The sequence below is a fragment of the Microplitis mediator genome, chromosome 7, assembly GCF_029852145.1.
Source record: "Microplitis mediator isolate UGA2020A chromosome 7, iyMicMedi2.1, whole genome shotgun sequence".
In the NCBI taxonomy this organism is placed as follows: domain Eukaryota; kingdom Metazoa; phylum Arthropoda; class Insecta; order Hymenoptera; family Braconidae; genus Microplitis; species Microplitis mediator.
The window spans coordinates 8153530-8167631 of NC_079975.1; the positions used below are offsets into that span (position 1 = coordinate 8153530).

Below are 14102 nucleotides of genomic sequence, written 5' to 3' on the forward strand. Positions count from 1 at the left end.
ATCTTAAAATCTTGTATTGTAAAACGCGTGTTTATATTTTTTTTATTTGCTTCAAACAAATAGTAGACAATCCCATCAATATTAATTTTATTATCAACCATAATCTGATTAAATCCGTCTGTGCTGCAATAATGACAGGAATGATTTGCGACACAACAAACTTGGGGTGGTAATTCCGTGCATTGTATGTACATCGAGAGCTTAGTAATCAATTACTCAGACTATATACTCTCACAAACTATTACCAGCACCTACGACTGATTAATAAATTCTTCATTCTTCGATTCATATATATGTATGTATATAGTCAGCAGTTACTAATCACCTTAATTACCTTAATAAATAATTATATCCTTTCATACTACACAGAAAAAAAAGATTTCTTAGCACAAAAAATATTTTGTATTAAATAGAAAAAAAAAATTCTCATGATTAGAGAAAATTTTTTTAAAAAAATCTCTTGGGCTGAATAACAATATTTTGCGTCAAGAAATTGTTTTTTTCTGTGTATTTTTTAAAAATATTTTTTGTTTTAAGTCTTAATTATTTTTTTTGTCAATTAAATAAAAAATGACATCAATTTATGACTATGAAGTTAGCGGACGTCTGATAATTTTTTTAATTCATTTAAAACGACAAATTATACAAGAAAAATATTTTTAAAAATTGCACTTCAAATTATTTTAATTTTCTACATCTGCATATTTAGTTTTTTTTTTTTTTTTGTAATTTATTTGTTGAAAAAAAATGTCAACAAATTATGAATTCTCTACCAACTTCAAGATCATAATAATTTTATTTATAAAAAAATAAAAAATTAATTTTAAAAAAACCAATTAATTATCATTTTCAAATTTAATCCCTATCATAATATTTTATTTGTGTCTAAATAATAGAAACAATTACGATTTAAATATTAAGCGGCTTTGTCATACGCAAAGTTTTCCGTCTGTAAATGAACAAAGGGTTGACGATGAGGGTAAAATGTACATAGCAATGATATGAGTTGTCATTGTAGTAGTATATATCGAAATGTATGGAAACAAGTAGTAGATACAGAGGAGACGAGTTTCATTGAACGAGGGCTGTGGAATTTCCCAGTGCTGCCACGATGGCGGTATATGCGGACAGCGTAGGGGTAGTAAGAGGGTAAATGAACATAGAGGATGATAGACAAAGGGGATGGAGGAAAGAGGGGTAGATTACAAATCCGTGGTTGTATCTTCGCTGCGGCAAATCTGCGTATTGCACTGTCACGTTGAACTTAAGCAACAAATCAAATTTTAATATTACTTGGTAAACTTTATTTATAAATATTATATATTATTGAAGATAAGCACATGTGAAATTTATTATTATAAACTAGCTTTGGACGATATGGAACACTGCACCCGGCCTGGATTAGGGTGTCAGTCGCGTCCTCCGATCAATCGGGTTTGTATGTTTCACTATCCACACATTTTAAAAACTCTCCAGTGAAAGTGTAAGTGGTATTTTTATCAATTATCGTCCATTACATTTTTATTTTTTACTTTACATAAACATCATTGTTATCTGTAATCATATAGAGTCAACAATAAATGGTGAATTATTTATAAAAAAAAAAAAAAATGTGTCTGAACATTAGAGTGACCATCTACAGCCATAATTGATTAAACCTCAAAGTGAGTCTCTATATGAATACAAAACTTTTGTTGACACATTTATTAAATATTTATAAACTTTTTTATTTCATGTACGTGATATGTTGATTATTTAATTATGATGATTAATTAAATTTTCATAGACATACATTTTATTTAATGCAATTTAATACGGCTTTTATTATTATTGTTATTATTATTATTATTGTTATTATTATTATTATTGTTATTATTATTATTATTGTTATTATTATTATTATTGTTATTATTATTAATATCATTATTATTATTATTATTATTTTTTATACTGAAAAAAAAAATGATCTTAAAGTTAGTAGACAATTAAACATTTTTGAATTTTTTTTTCAACAATTTAATAAAAAAAAAAAAAATCTGAAAAAATACACATGTAGAAAATAAAAAAAACTATAAGTGAAATTTCCTAAAATATTTTTTTTTTATAAATTTATCGTTTGTAAAAATTCCAAAAATTATTAGGCATCGGCTGATTTTAGTATCATGAAGAATGATCCTGAAGTTAGCAGACAATTAACAATTTTTTGATTTTTTTTAAACAATTTAATAAAAAAAAAAAATCTAAAAAAATGCACATGTAGAAAATTAAAAAAACAATAAGTGCAGTTTTCTAAAATATTTTTTTTTGTAAATTTATCATTGGTAAAAGAATCCAAAAATTATTAGACATCGGATGCTTTCAGTATGAAAAAATATATTTAAGAACCTGAAATATAAAATATATGAAAATTACAGTGACATTTAAAAACAAAAACATCTAAAATTTAAAGTTTGTTAAACACAATAAATACAATATATCATTGTGATAGTTAAAAAGTGAACTATTATGTATTCAACACTTGTTGAAAGACAAGAAAGAAAGTTTTGTAGTCTTTTGTCTACTGATATAGATGAGTTTTAAAAAATAAACTAACAAAATATAAATTGTTAGCTAACTTTTTAACAGGAAAACTTTATACATAAAATAAAAAATAAAAACAATTATTTTAACAGTGAATTTTATATTTTATATTTCATTACAATACTATTGATAAATAAAAATAATTAATTTTGAGTTCATTAATTATAGTAAATTTAAATAAAAAAAAAAATTTTAATATCAAGTTTTTATTTTCATTAAATCTTTATAATTTCCACTGCAATGATTATCGTATGCATCTACAAAAACTCAAGTAGTCGAGGTTAAGATATAAAAGAGGAAACATGAAAGTAATAAAGAAAAAAGGTCGAGTGTAATGGTGATGTTGAGTTGTAACATAAAAAAAAAAAAAAAAAAATCGATATATAACCAATAAGTATTAATTGATTGCTTATAATTATGTATGAAAAAAATTAAGTTCCGCGCATCCAAAAGCTTGATCACACGCTGCCACTGATATTGTGCTCATGATCAATGTACAGTATATATATTATATATATATATATATATATATATATATATATATATATATATATATATATATATATAAATAATACAGTGAGAGATTTGGCTGGACCACTGCGCATTATGAATGAGACACATTGAAGAAGTAAATGAGAAAGAGAAAAAGTGTTACGGCAAATAGTATACAGCCTTAGACATTCAAATTCGTGTCAACAAGACTCTTGTAATGTCCTCCATGTACCACTTAATAGGACGTAGCACCCTTTTCAATATTATCCGCGCTTCAATCATTTCCTTATATTTCTTATCCATCGACATGCGCGTTTATGAGGCCAACGACCACAACATTACAACTGAGTCATCACATTTTACCTTTCTTCAGATTACTTATATATCAGATATTTATTGCCTGTGACTTCGTTTAAAGCTTATTCGGGTGACGTCATACATATATATCACAATATATTTTTCATTTCGTAGCTACTATTTTTACTTATTATCTTTTTGTTTGTCGGGTAAATAAATTGTTTTTAAAAATATACATTTCATAAATATAAAATGGAAAACTTTTTTAATGAAATAAATAACGCAATAAAAATCGTTATATAAAATATAAAAATTATTAATATGTAAATTTTGTTTAATAAAATTGTCGCAAATGAATGGGGAAAAATTAATAGGTCAAGTTATGAGAAATAAAAGAACTTGATTTATATGGAGAGACCGTCGAATTGAAAAGATTTAATGATATCATTGATGTATATTATCTGTATTGTTAAATTTATTTTATAGAAAAATTTTTATCTCGAGAATTTAACATATTTCGTCTATGGACATGATCTGAATTTGTTTTTTTTTTTTTACAGAAAATCCATTTTCGTTGAAACAATAAAAGATTTATTATTTGAATTTTAAATTTCTTATGAAAATTATTCAGAATTATTTCAATGATAGATAAGAATAAAATGATGGAAAAATAATATTTTTATAATTTATATAAATTTAGATGAATCTGTTTTGACTCAACTGCAGATCCATTTATAGTAAAATTTAAGAGTTTTATTTGAATTATTTTTTATTTTGAAAATCAAATTTTTTAATTATTGGATTGCATTCAAAATTAATTATGATCTATATGTTGATACTGGGGGGGGGGGGGAGGCAAAATGAGCTTACATTTATATTACATATAAGTCCATATTGTTCACTTTCCCCTATAGGGAAAAATTGGACCACTGAGAAAATAATAAATTTCTGTGCAGGAATACGGAGAATTTTTTTTTTTAACTTCCATTTGAAGAAATGAAACCAAATTTCCAGTTGCTATAGAAAAAAATTTTTTCCTCAGGCGGGTAAAACGGACCACCCTTGCGAAAAAAGTAAAAAAAATGATTGTAATAAAATTGTTTATATCTAATCTAAGTGAAAAAAGATATTTGCAATACTGATAGTAAATAAAGATGCCGACAAAAAAAAAATTATTGAAGATAAATGAATCGTTTATTTGAGAAACCCCATAAGTCAAGAAAACAAAATTTTTCAGGAAACACAAAAAAAATTTTTTTGGAAAAACTTGACATTAAAATAATAAATAAATAATTGAATGCAATAATGTTAGCGTTTCTGAAAAAGATTCCAACAAGAAAAATTTAATTTTTTAACTGAAACTACTTGAAAAAATTATTTAAAGTTGATTGACTTATGGGGTTTCTCAACCAAACGAAAAAAAGTTATAAAATCATTGTTTTTTTAAATTTTTCCACTCAAATCATTTATTAGACTGATAAAATGAAGTATTAAATATGTGTTTGAACTCTGAAACTCAGAAATTACAAAAAATTATAATTAATTTAAACATTTTAATTAGTCATATAACAGTCAACAATAAAACAACATTTGAAATTAATTTACCAAAAAAGCGGGAATTTTAAATAAAAAAAAAAAAAAATTATTTCTGTAAAATTAAAACTGCATATGTTTATTTGAGTCATTCACTTATGGGGTTTCTCAATTAAATGAAATTGCTGTCACCCCGTTAATTTTTTTTTAAACGCTGATTTGATGCATATTTTGATTGATTTCTATGGAGGGACATCCAAAGAACCCAAAAATGCAAAAAACCCAATTTCGTAAAAAACATGACTTATGGGGTTTCTCAAATGAACGATTCAAATCACTTATATAAAATTTAAATATAGCGAAGAAGACATTTGTATTTTTTGTAGCCAACAATACATTCACGAAGAAAATTGTAGATAAAAAATGTACGAATCTTCATTATGCTGTCGACCAAACTTGAAACGAAAAATTTAGACACCAAAAAAATATCATGCTCTACTATTATTATTATTGTGAGCCTCTAAAATTTTTTTTTCCCCACTATAATTCATATTTTAGACAAATAATTTTCATTACAATCCATCAATAAGTTTTAAGTATATAATATTTTTTGTAGTGCAGTATAATAATTTTTGGCAACTCGACTTCCTGTTTCAAGTTTTGGCGACAGCAAAATAAAAAATTGTACATTTTTTAGCTCCATTTTTCTCCGTGTTGTTTACTGAAAAATTCCTGAAAAAAAAATTTAAATAAAAATATTTTTTTGAAAAAATTTCGGGACTTTAAAATAAAAATTTTTAGAGCCGTCGGTTTTGCCCGACCCTCCTCTATACATATATGATTACATGCACATACGTTTTCATATACAACTTTAATATCCGACATACTTTATTACATTAATAAAACCATGAAATTTTTTCATATTTACATGATAAAATTTATCAAAGGGCTTTCTTATTCTCAAGCTTTTTATTGTTGTGCCGAGATTCCGGAAATTTTTTTCATTTTTTATAAAACGCGATGATTAAATTCATATAATATTTCATATATTAATATCATATTTCATGTAAAATCTTCCTGTTCGATACCTTGCTGTAATATTTTATTATTTTTATTATTTTTTACCCAGAATGTTGAGTTAATTGAACTTTTAATCCTACAATTTTTTTTATTTAAACTGAAACATCATGCAGCTCAAAGTAATTAAAGTAATTTTGTTGAATAAAATAAATGCCAAAGGAAATAAAATTACTTGTGTAATTAACTTGCGCGCTTACATTATATAATCTCGTGAATAAAAAAAAAATATCATTGAAAAAAATTATAATTGAGATATTCCGTAGCAAAAAAGGCAATTTTAAATAAAATTAAAAATACACAGTAAAAAATTTGCGGAGTGAACACGGAGTTAAATCAGAGTAAATAGGGAACATTATTTATTTCATCCCTTCGGAGTGAAATTTACTCCGAAGGAAAATTTAATTTAATAATGAAATCCGGATTGAAGTGAAATTCATTCCTAAAAGGAGTTCATTTAATATTACACCGTAAAAAATTAGCGGAGTAAATCCTGAGTGAATGCGGAGTAGGTGATTGTTTATTTATTTCATCCTTTTGGAGTGAAATTTACTCCGAAGGGAAATTTAATTTAATTTCGAAATTAAATTGAATTTAAAATTAAAACTCTGAATCGGAGTGAATGCAGATTAAAATAAACTCTAGATCACTCCAAAATTACCCCGCTGGAAAAACTAACTCCGACGTTACTCCGTATGCGAAGTGATTTTTTTGAAAACTCCGGAACTCCGAGTAAAGGAGTGAATTCGGATTGAAATAAAATCCAAAATCATTTCGAATCCACTCTCAATTTTTAATGTAAAACTCCGAATTGGAGTGAATGCGGATTTAAATAAAATTCAAATCACTCCGAAATCACTCAGCTGTAAAAACATACTCTGTATGCGAAGTGGTTTTTTTTAAACTTCGGGTGACGGAGTAAATTCGGATTTAAATAAAATACGAATTCACTCCCAATTTCTTACAGTGTAATTATTAATAAAATAAAAAACTATTTATTTGTTAAAAAAATAATAATCGACTGTTATGCCGATTTAAATATTGAATTCAACTATAATTATTTTTTATTATAAAACTATTCACAATTTTAATAACGAAGAAACTTTTTTCCCCTCTGTACTTCAAATCATGGATACTTGAAATTCAATAACTTTTAACGATATTATTGATTTCAGATTTGAAGATATGTTGGATTTAAAAATATGGAATACGGCGAAGATAAACAATGTGTTGAAGATTTTCAAATAATGAAGTCTACTCAGTGAAGAATAATTGTCTTATTGTTTATTTGTCAACTCTGTAATGATTACAATTATTGATAAGAAATGGAAATTGGCAGTACTGCAAACACTATTACTAAGAGAGTAGTCAAAAATCAAGTAAGTTTTTTTTTATTAACAAAAATAATAAAAAAATATGTATCATCCAATTAATTTTATCACCCTTTGATCATATACTGCAGATAAATTAGATTCCAGTTAATAATAGACTCGATAATTGAATATTATATCAAAGGTCACTTATACTTTGTCTCAATTATTTTATTTGTAATAATTTTTTTCTTGTCAACGTACGATCATAAATCATTTTAATGTCATTTGTTCTTTCACAATACGCAGTCATCCATTATATATAATAGTATTGATGATATTTATTTCTATATTATTCTTTATCTTAAAATAAGGACACATTTTACAGACAATATTTATATAAATACAAGACTATCATTTTTTATTTTTATTTCTTTTATTAATAATTCAATGAAGTATACGGAGAGAAATAGATTTTAAAAATGTACGAATTTTTATTATGCTGTCAACAAAATTTGAATCAGGAAAGTGAGTCCCAAAAAATTATTATGCTATACTATACTCAGAAAATTAAATGATAGAAACTACTATCTAGTTATGGTAAAATTTCTACCATCAATCCGATAGTAGTGAATATTATCTAGATGATTGTATAAATCATCTAGATTGTAATATTCACCATATTTATAATAATTGTTACAATCCCGTATGTTAACTAGAGTTAATTATTATTATTATTCTAAATAGTTATATTTATAATCCAGATGGTAACAGTTACCATCAGAAATTATAATTGTTATCATCCTGATAGTAACTATTACGAAATTTATTGCAGAAGTAAATATTATCATCCTGATAGTAAATATTACCATCCTGATATTAACTGTTATCATCCTGATAGTAACTGTTACCATCCTGATAGTAACTGTTACGAAATTTATTGCAGAAGTTGTCATCTAATAATTATTAATTCTATTAAAAAAAATTATAACACTAACTATGTTTGCATTGAAAAACGTTCCAATCATTCTAGATGATTGGAATTAAAAATTTAGCATAATAAACACAATTACTTAATTTTCTGAGTGTATAATTATTATTGTGAGCTTCTAAAATTTTTTGGTCTCTACTATAATTCATATTTTAGACAAATAACTTTCATTACAATTTATCAGTAAGTTTAAAGTGTGTCACATATTTTGTAGTGCAGCATAATAATTTTTTGGCGACTCAACTTCCTGTTTCAATTTTGGTCGACAGCATAATAAAAATTCGTACATTTTTTATCTCCAATTTTCTCCGTGTTCACTGTAAAAAAAAAAAACCGGGGATAAGTCCAGGCGGTGTAGGTGTTAAAATTTTCGGTGTTAAATTTCAACATCAAAAGCAGTGTTAAAATAACACCACCGCCAGTGTAAATATTCTTTATTGATGTTAAAAAAATTTCCTGGTGGTACAATATTTTTTGATGTTGAAAATATTTTACTTTGTGAATTTTTTTACTTACTCGATCACTATACAGTTAATTAGTGTTTTTATTAATTAATTAAATTATTGGTGATTGAAATGATGGGCATTGTGTAATTTTTAAAAAAATAACATAAGTAATTATTCAAATAAGTACATAGCAAAATTGAAATTTCCTCCAGATAATATTCATTAAATTTTTATATTTTTTTATATGTAACACATTTATTTTTATAATTCCATAAGTGGAATTTTTTTACACCGATTTAACACCAGTATTTTAATACCGCCGAATTGCACCGCCTACACCGGTGTTATTTCATTTTAACGCCGCGTGGTATTAAATTGAGTCCATTTTTAACACCACTCTTTTTACAGTGTACATATAACACGAATGAAAATTAACGAACCGGTTTCAAAAATTACACGGAGAAATTATTCTTGCTTAAAAAGCTATGGTGTTATGGTAAAACCGGACCATGTTGGCCACCTGCGAAATTACTATGACCATAGTTTAATGAACAATCACCATATCACAAATTACTGTGTTTATTGTAATTTCCTATGGCCATAGTAATTTTTGATACCTTTATTCAATTTCATTAGATGGCCAACATAGTCCGGCTTTACTATGACACCATAGCATTTCAAACAAAAATAATTTTTCAGTTTATGAGAATAATTCTGATGTATGCATAGAAATTTTTACCATAACATCATGGAAAGTATTCCTTTAATGATGAAAAATAGGAACTATTTCTACACAATAGAAAAATTTCCTATACCTGATGGGTAATTTCTGTATACTGTAGAAAAAAATGACTATATAATGAAAGAAAATTAACTAATATTTTTTCTCCGTGTACAATAACTATTTATCCACAACTTTTTTTAGAAATATAATTAATTGTTCTTTTTTCTTTTTCAGATTTCAAACTTGGATTTATCGACAAAAGTTACTGATAAAACAAATTGATTAAAAAAAAATGTCTGATGAAATGGTAAAGTAACGACAGTATACATAGATGGCAATCTTTAAAAAGTACGAAAGAAAATGGAAGAAACGCTGTAAATGAAACGTTATAAAACAGTGTTATGTTAGAAACAGTGAAGCACCCTCTTCGAGGGCGTACAGTATTAGCTCTTTTGATAATAAACAGTACATATGTACTGTTATCAGACGCAGCCGCGTTTCCCGATTGGACAGACTGTCCGATTGTCTGCAGTTGCAAATGGACATCAGGAAAAAAATCAGCGTTTTGTCCAGACGCCGGGTTGACGTCTTTACCAGCATCACTGGATCCAGATATGCAAGTACTTGATTTATCGGGTAACAAAATACCAGCATTGCAAGATGAAATTTTCAAACGCAATGGACTCGTCAATTTGCAGAAAGTATTTCTTCGTAATGCGGGTATACACGAAATTCATGCGGATGCCTTCAAAGACATGCGTATACTTGTAGAAGTTGATTTATCCGACAACCATGTCGCGAGTCTAGAACCAAATACTTTTTTTGGCAACGAAAGGCTTCGAGTATTAACTCTGAGTGGTAATCCACTGATTACCCTTAAAAGTCATCAGTTTCCGCTGCTGCAGCATCTAAGATTTTTAGAACTACAGAGATGTGAATTGACTGAAATTCATAGTCTTGCATTTGTTAGTTTACCCGGTTTAGAATCATTAAAACTTGATAATAATCAATTAACGCACCTGGATGATACGACAATATCATCATTACCAAGCCTAAAAACTCTTACACTTGACGCAAACAAATGGTCATGTGATTGCCGATTAAAGAGTTTTCGCAACTGGCTAATACCCGATGTACCAAAAAAGATATATTCCGTATCACAAATTTGTAACGGGCCATCAAGACTCGAGGGCCGTCGTTGGGAGGACGTTAAATCCGCTGACTTTGCCTGTGCACCACAAGTCAAAGTCTACTCAAGTCCAATGCAAGAAGAAGTTAACGGTAATTTAAGTTTATCTTGTCTCATTTCCGGTGATCCATTACCCGAATTTTGGTGGCAACTCAACGGCGGTTTTTTGAATTTAACTCGCAACACTGAATCAACAGCATCGTACTCGCCATTGGTATCTTATATCGTAACTTTTACATCAACACCAGAATTCAACCACTATCGTCCTGATGGAAAGCTGCCAGAACGATGGAATAACATAACAATTTACAATGCAAGTGACAGTGATGCCGGTGAATATACATGCCATGCTAAAAATATTGCCGGTACTGCCAAGGACACTACGAATATTGTGGTACCTCGTGTTTTTACGGCACCAACTTTGTCACAGACAGACAATTGGTTACTCTGGGTGACGCTCGCTGGTGGTGGTACAGCAGCATTATTTGGATTTATATCAGCAGTACTGATGGTTCTGTGTCTTTGCGGTGGATCAAGAAGACGCAGTAGACGTGAAAAAGTTAAATTACAAGGTAGTACTAGTTTTGGTGATCAAGAAAAAAAACTATTAGACTTATCAGTAACAACAACTGGTACAAGTGGTTGTAATACTAATGAACGTATAAGTGGCCATGGTAGTTTAGCAGACACATGTAGTCCTGGTGATCTAGAACTTGCAGAACGTGCTTCCATTTGTGATGCCACAACCGTCACCGTCGAAAGACTCAGACCCGAGTGTGGTAGCATTAATTCGACGGCATTACGTAATAATGTAACATCGTGTTCAACAACTGGATTTCCACCGCCACCACCAGAATTTACTGGCGGTGTTTTACCTTCTGGTATATTTGGAAATATATTTATTTCAGTAGCTTTACCACAAGATGTTGAACGTTGTTATCCAGATTTACTTGATATTCCAGTTCATGCACCAACGATAACTGATAAAAGTAATTTTCCAACTTCTTTACAAGCGTCATCAATGATATCAAGTTTTGCGACTCTACCACGCAGATCACTACGTACTGAACTAGGATCGCAGTATGACAACATGGGGCCACGTGTTACAGCCACCGGAAGTTCAACGTTTTCATTAACGGATGATCTGCATTTATCACCGCCCCCACCACCGGTTATTAAGCCGCCAATAGAATTTGTTTCTCTATGAAATGAATTATAAATTTCATTTTTTATTTATTTAATAGTAATATTTATAATTAACAATAATTTTAATCATAACTATAAAAATAAAATAATTAATAAGACATTAGTTATGTATCTGATCTTGTATGTTTCGTCGTCTGCCTGTCTGTCCACTAGTCGTATGAAAAAAAAAGAAAATTATTAATAACAATAATAATAATAATAAATAAAAGATTGAGTATCACTTTAGTATACTACCGTCTGATTGTAAAAATGTTATGAGTGTTATTGTTTGTGCATTTGGAAATGATATGTTTATTATTATGATAATAGATGCTAATATATATAATTAATGTTACGATGATAAATTCATAATGTAAATACATATTTCACAGTATAATACTTTCTTATTTGAACTATCGTATAAGTTATCATAACTCTAAATAAGAAATAATAATAAAAATATGAAACAAGAAAATAAGTAAAAAAAATATATATATAAATATGAATGATTTTAGATACCGGATCAATTACTTTTAACAATCGTTTAATCTAATAAAGAACAGAGGTTCAGTATCACTAGTATGTTAACTCCACCTGTGTATATATTTGTTACGTCATATATATTATACGTAAAAATAATTATTATTAGAACTCAAACAATCTTCCGTGCTGCTAAGTACGTTTATTATTGATAAATTAATAATAATAATAATAATAATGATAATGATATCGTCAACATCGATATTTATTATAAACGCTTTGTCAATTAATAAAATGACTAAATTTAAATTATTATTACTATTATCATTTTTTTTTGTAAACTTATTTACACTCCATCTGATGAAAAGAAAACTGAAAACTGCATGACCCTGCGGGCAAGCCCTAAAACTTCCCGCTGTTTTTGAGCTCTTGAGCTCGAAAATATTATTGTTATTTTTGAGATCTTCAAGCGCGAAAATAGTAATTTTGCACCTGCCATTGGGAAAATTTAAGTAATAAACAGTAACAAAAAAAAAAAAAATAAAGTAAATCGGTTTTTTTTATTTTATATCAGCAAAATTTTTGGAAATAATGAACCGACTTTGACGTTCAAAAAGACATTTGACGCAGTTTTTTGTCCTCCACATTAAAAAAAATTTTGAAACAATTGATAAATAATATTATTCGTGAAGAATGAAGTAAATCGTAATTTTTTTTATTTTTAATCACCAAAATCTTATGATACTGAAGTTAGCCGACGTCTAATAATTTTTGGATTTTTTTTTTTTACAATAAATTATAAAAAAAAAAATATTTAAAAAAATTGCACCTATAGTTTATTAAATTTTCTACATGTGCATATTTTTATTTATTTTTTTTTTTTTAAATTTAGTCGTTGAAAACAAAATTCGAAAATTTTTAACTGTCTGCTAACTTCAGGATCATCAAAATCTTTGGAAATAATAAACTGATTTTGACGGTCAAGGTGGCATTCAACGCAATCTTTTAATTACTAACGTTAAAAAAAACTGTCATCAATTAGTTCAACGATTTGGATTTTATTAGAAAAAAACACTTTTTCGAAATTCTTTCGACGACGATTTTTTTGAACAAATGAACAGATTTTGATGGTTCACTCTAAAACCAAGTGTGTTACAAGTGTATTATTTTAACACATATTAAATGTGTTCTATGTTTAAGGCCATAAACAAAACTATAGTTTTTTGTAGTCATTTAAAACACGTTTCACGGTGTGTTAAAAATCTATAGATTGCTTATAGCGTTTCAATGTTATTCGGCAAGTGTGTTAATTTCGAGTACACACTTGGTTTTACAGTGAATTGAGATGGCATCGACGCGGCTTATAAAGTTTCAGAGCTGATTAGATTTTGGAATCAATCCATCGAGTACATCACAAGTTATCCGAAAAGAACATTGTTGAAAAAATTTTATTTTTGGAATATCTCCGAGTATACTGTACCGGTTATGCTCAGTTCCTCACAAATTGATGGAATTAATGAGCCGCTTCAAACGCCACCTCAAAAAGCTAAATCGGTCCATTCGTTCAAAAGTTACAGAATATTTACATACGTACGTACGTACATACACATATACACGGAAAAAAATAAACTTTAAAAATTAGTGTTTGAAATTATAACCCGGAACCCGGGTGTCAGTATGGGGAATTTTAACATTCCAAATAATAAATTTTATAATACGTGTCGTCAATTTTCAAAGTATCAGTTACGGTTTTTAAAGTTCAAATAGTAATTTTTTTTACATAGACAATAAATTTTCA

General features: G+C 27.7%; 1 protein-coding gene across 7 annotated transcripts; it reads left to right on the forward strand.

The window, feature by feature from the left end:
• The first annotated feature begins 1170 nt into the window (after nt 1-1170).
• Nucleotides 1171-12627, forward strand: LOC130671593 (peroxidasin homolog). 7 transcript variants are annotated; one of them, XM_057475574.1, is made up of 4 exons: nt 1171-1296; nt 1367-1483; nt 7155-7358; nt 9685-12625. In XM_057475574.1, the coding sequence occupies exon 4, from the start codon at nt 9852-9854 to the stop codon at nt 11844-11846; it is 1995 nt and encodes a 664-aa protein (XP_057331557.1). In that variant the 5' UTR covers nt 1171-1296; nt 1367-1483; nt 7155-7358; nt 9685-9851; the 3' UTR covers nt 11847-12625. The 7 variants fall into 7 exon arrangements, with proteins under 7 accessions (XP_057331557.1, XP_057331560.1, XP_057331561.1 ...); XM_057475577.1 differs by having other exon boundaries at nt 1367-1434; XM_057475579.1 differs by having other exon boundaries at nt 1194-1483; nt 9685-11520; nt 11602-12627.
• The last annotated feature ends 1475 nt before the right edge of the window (nt 12628-14102 follow it).

Coding starts and splice junctions, on each gene's coding strand:
- LOC130671593 (XM_057475574.1), top strand. CDS start 9,852: ATGTTAGAAACAGTGAAGCACCCTCTTCGAGGGCGTACAGTATTAGCT.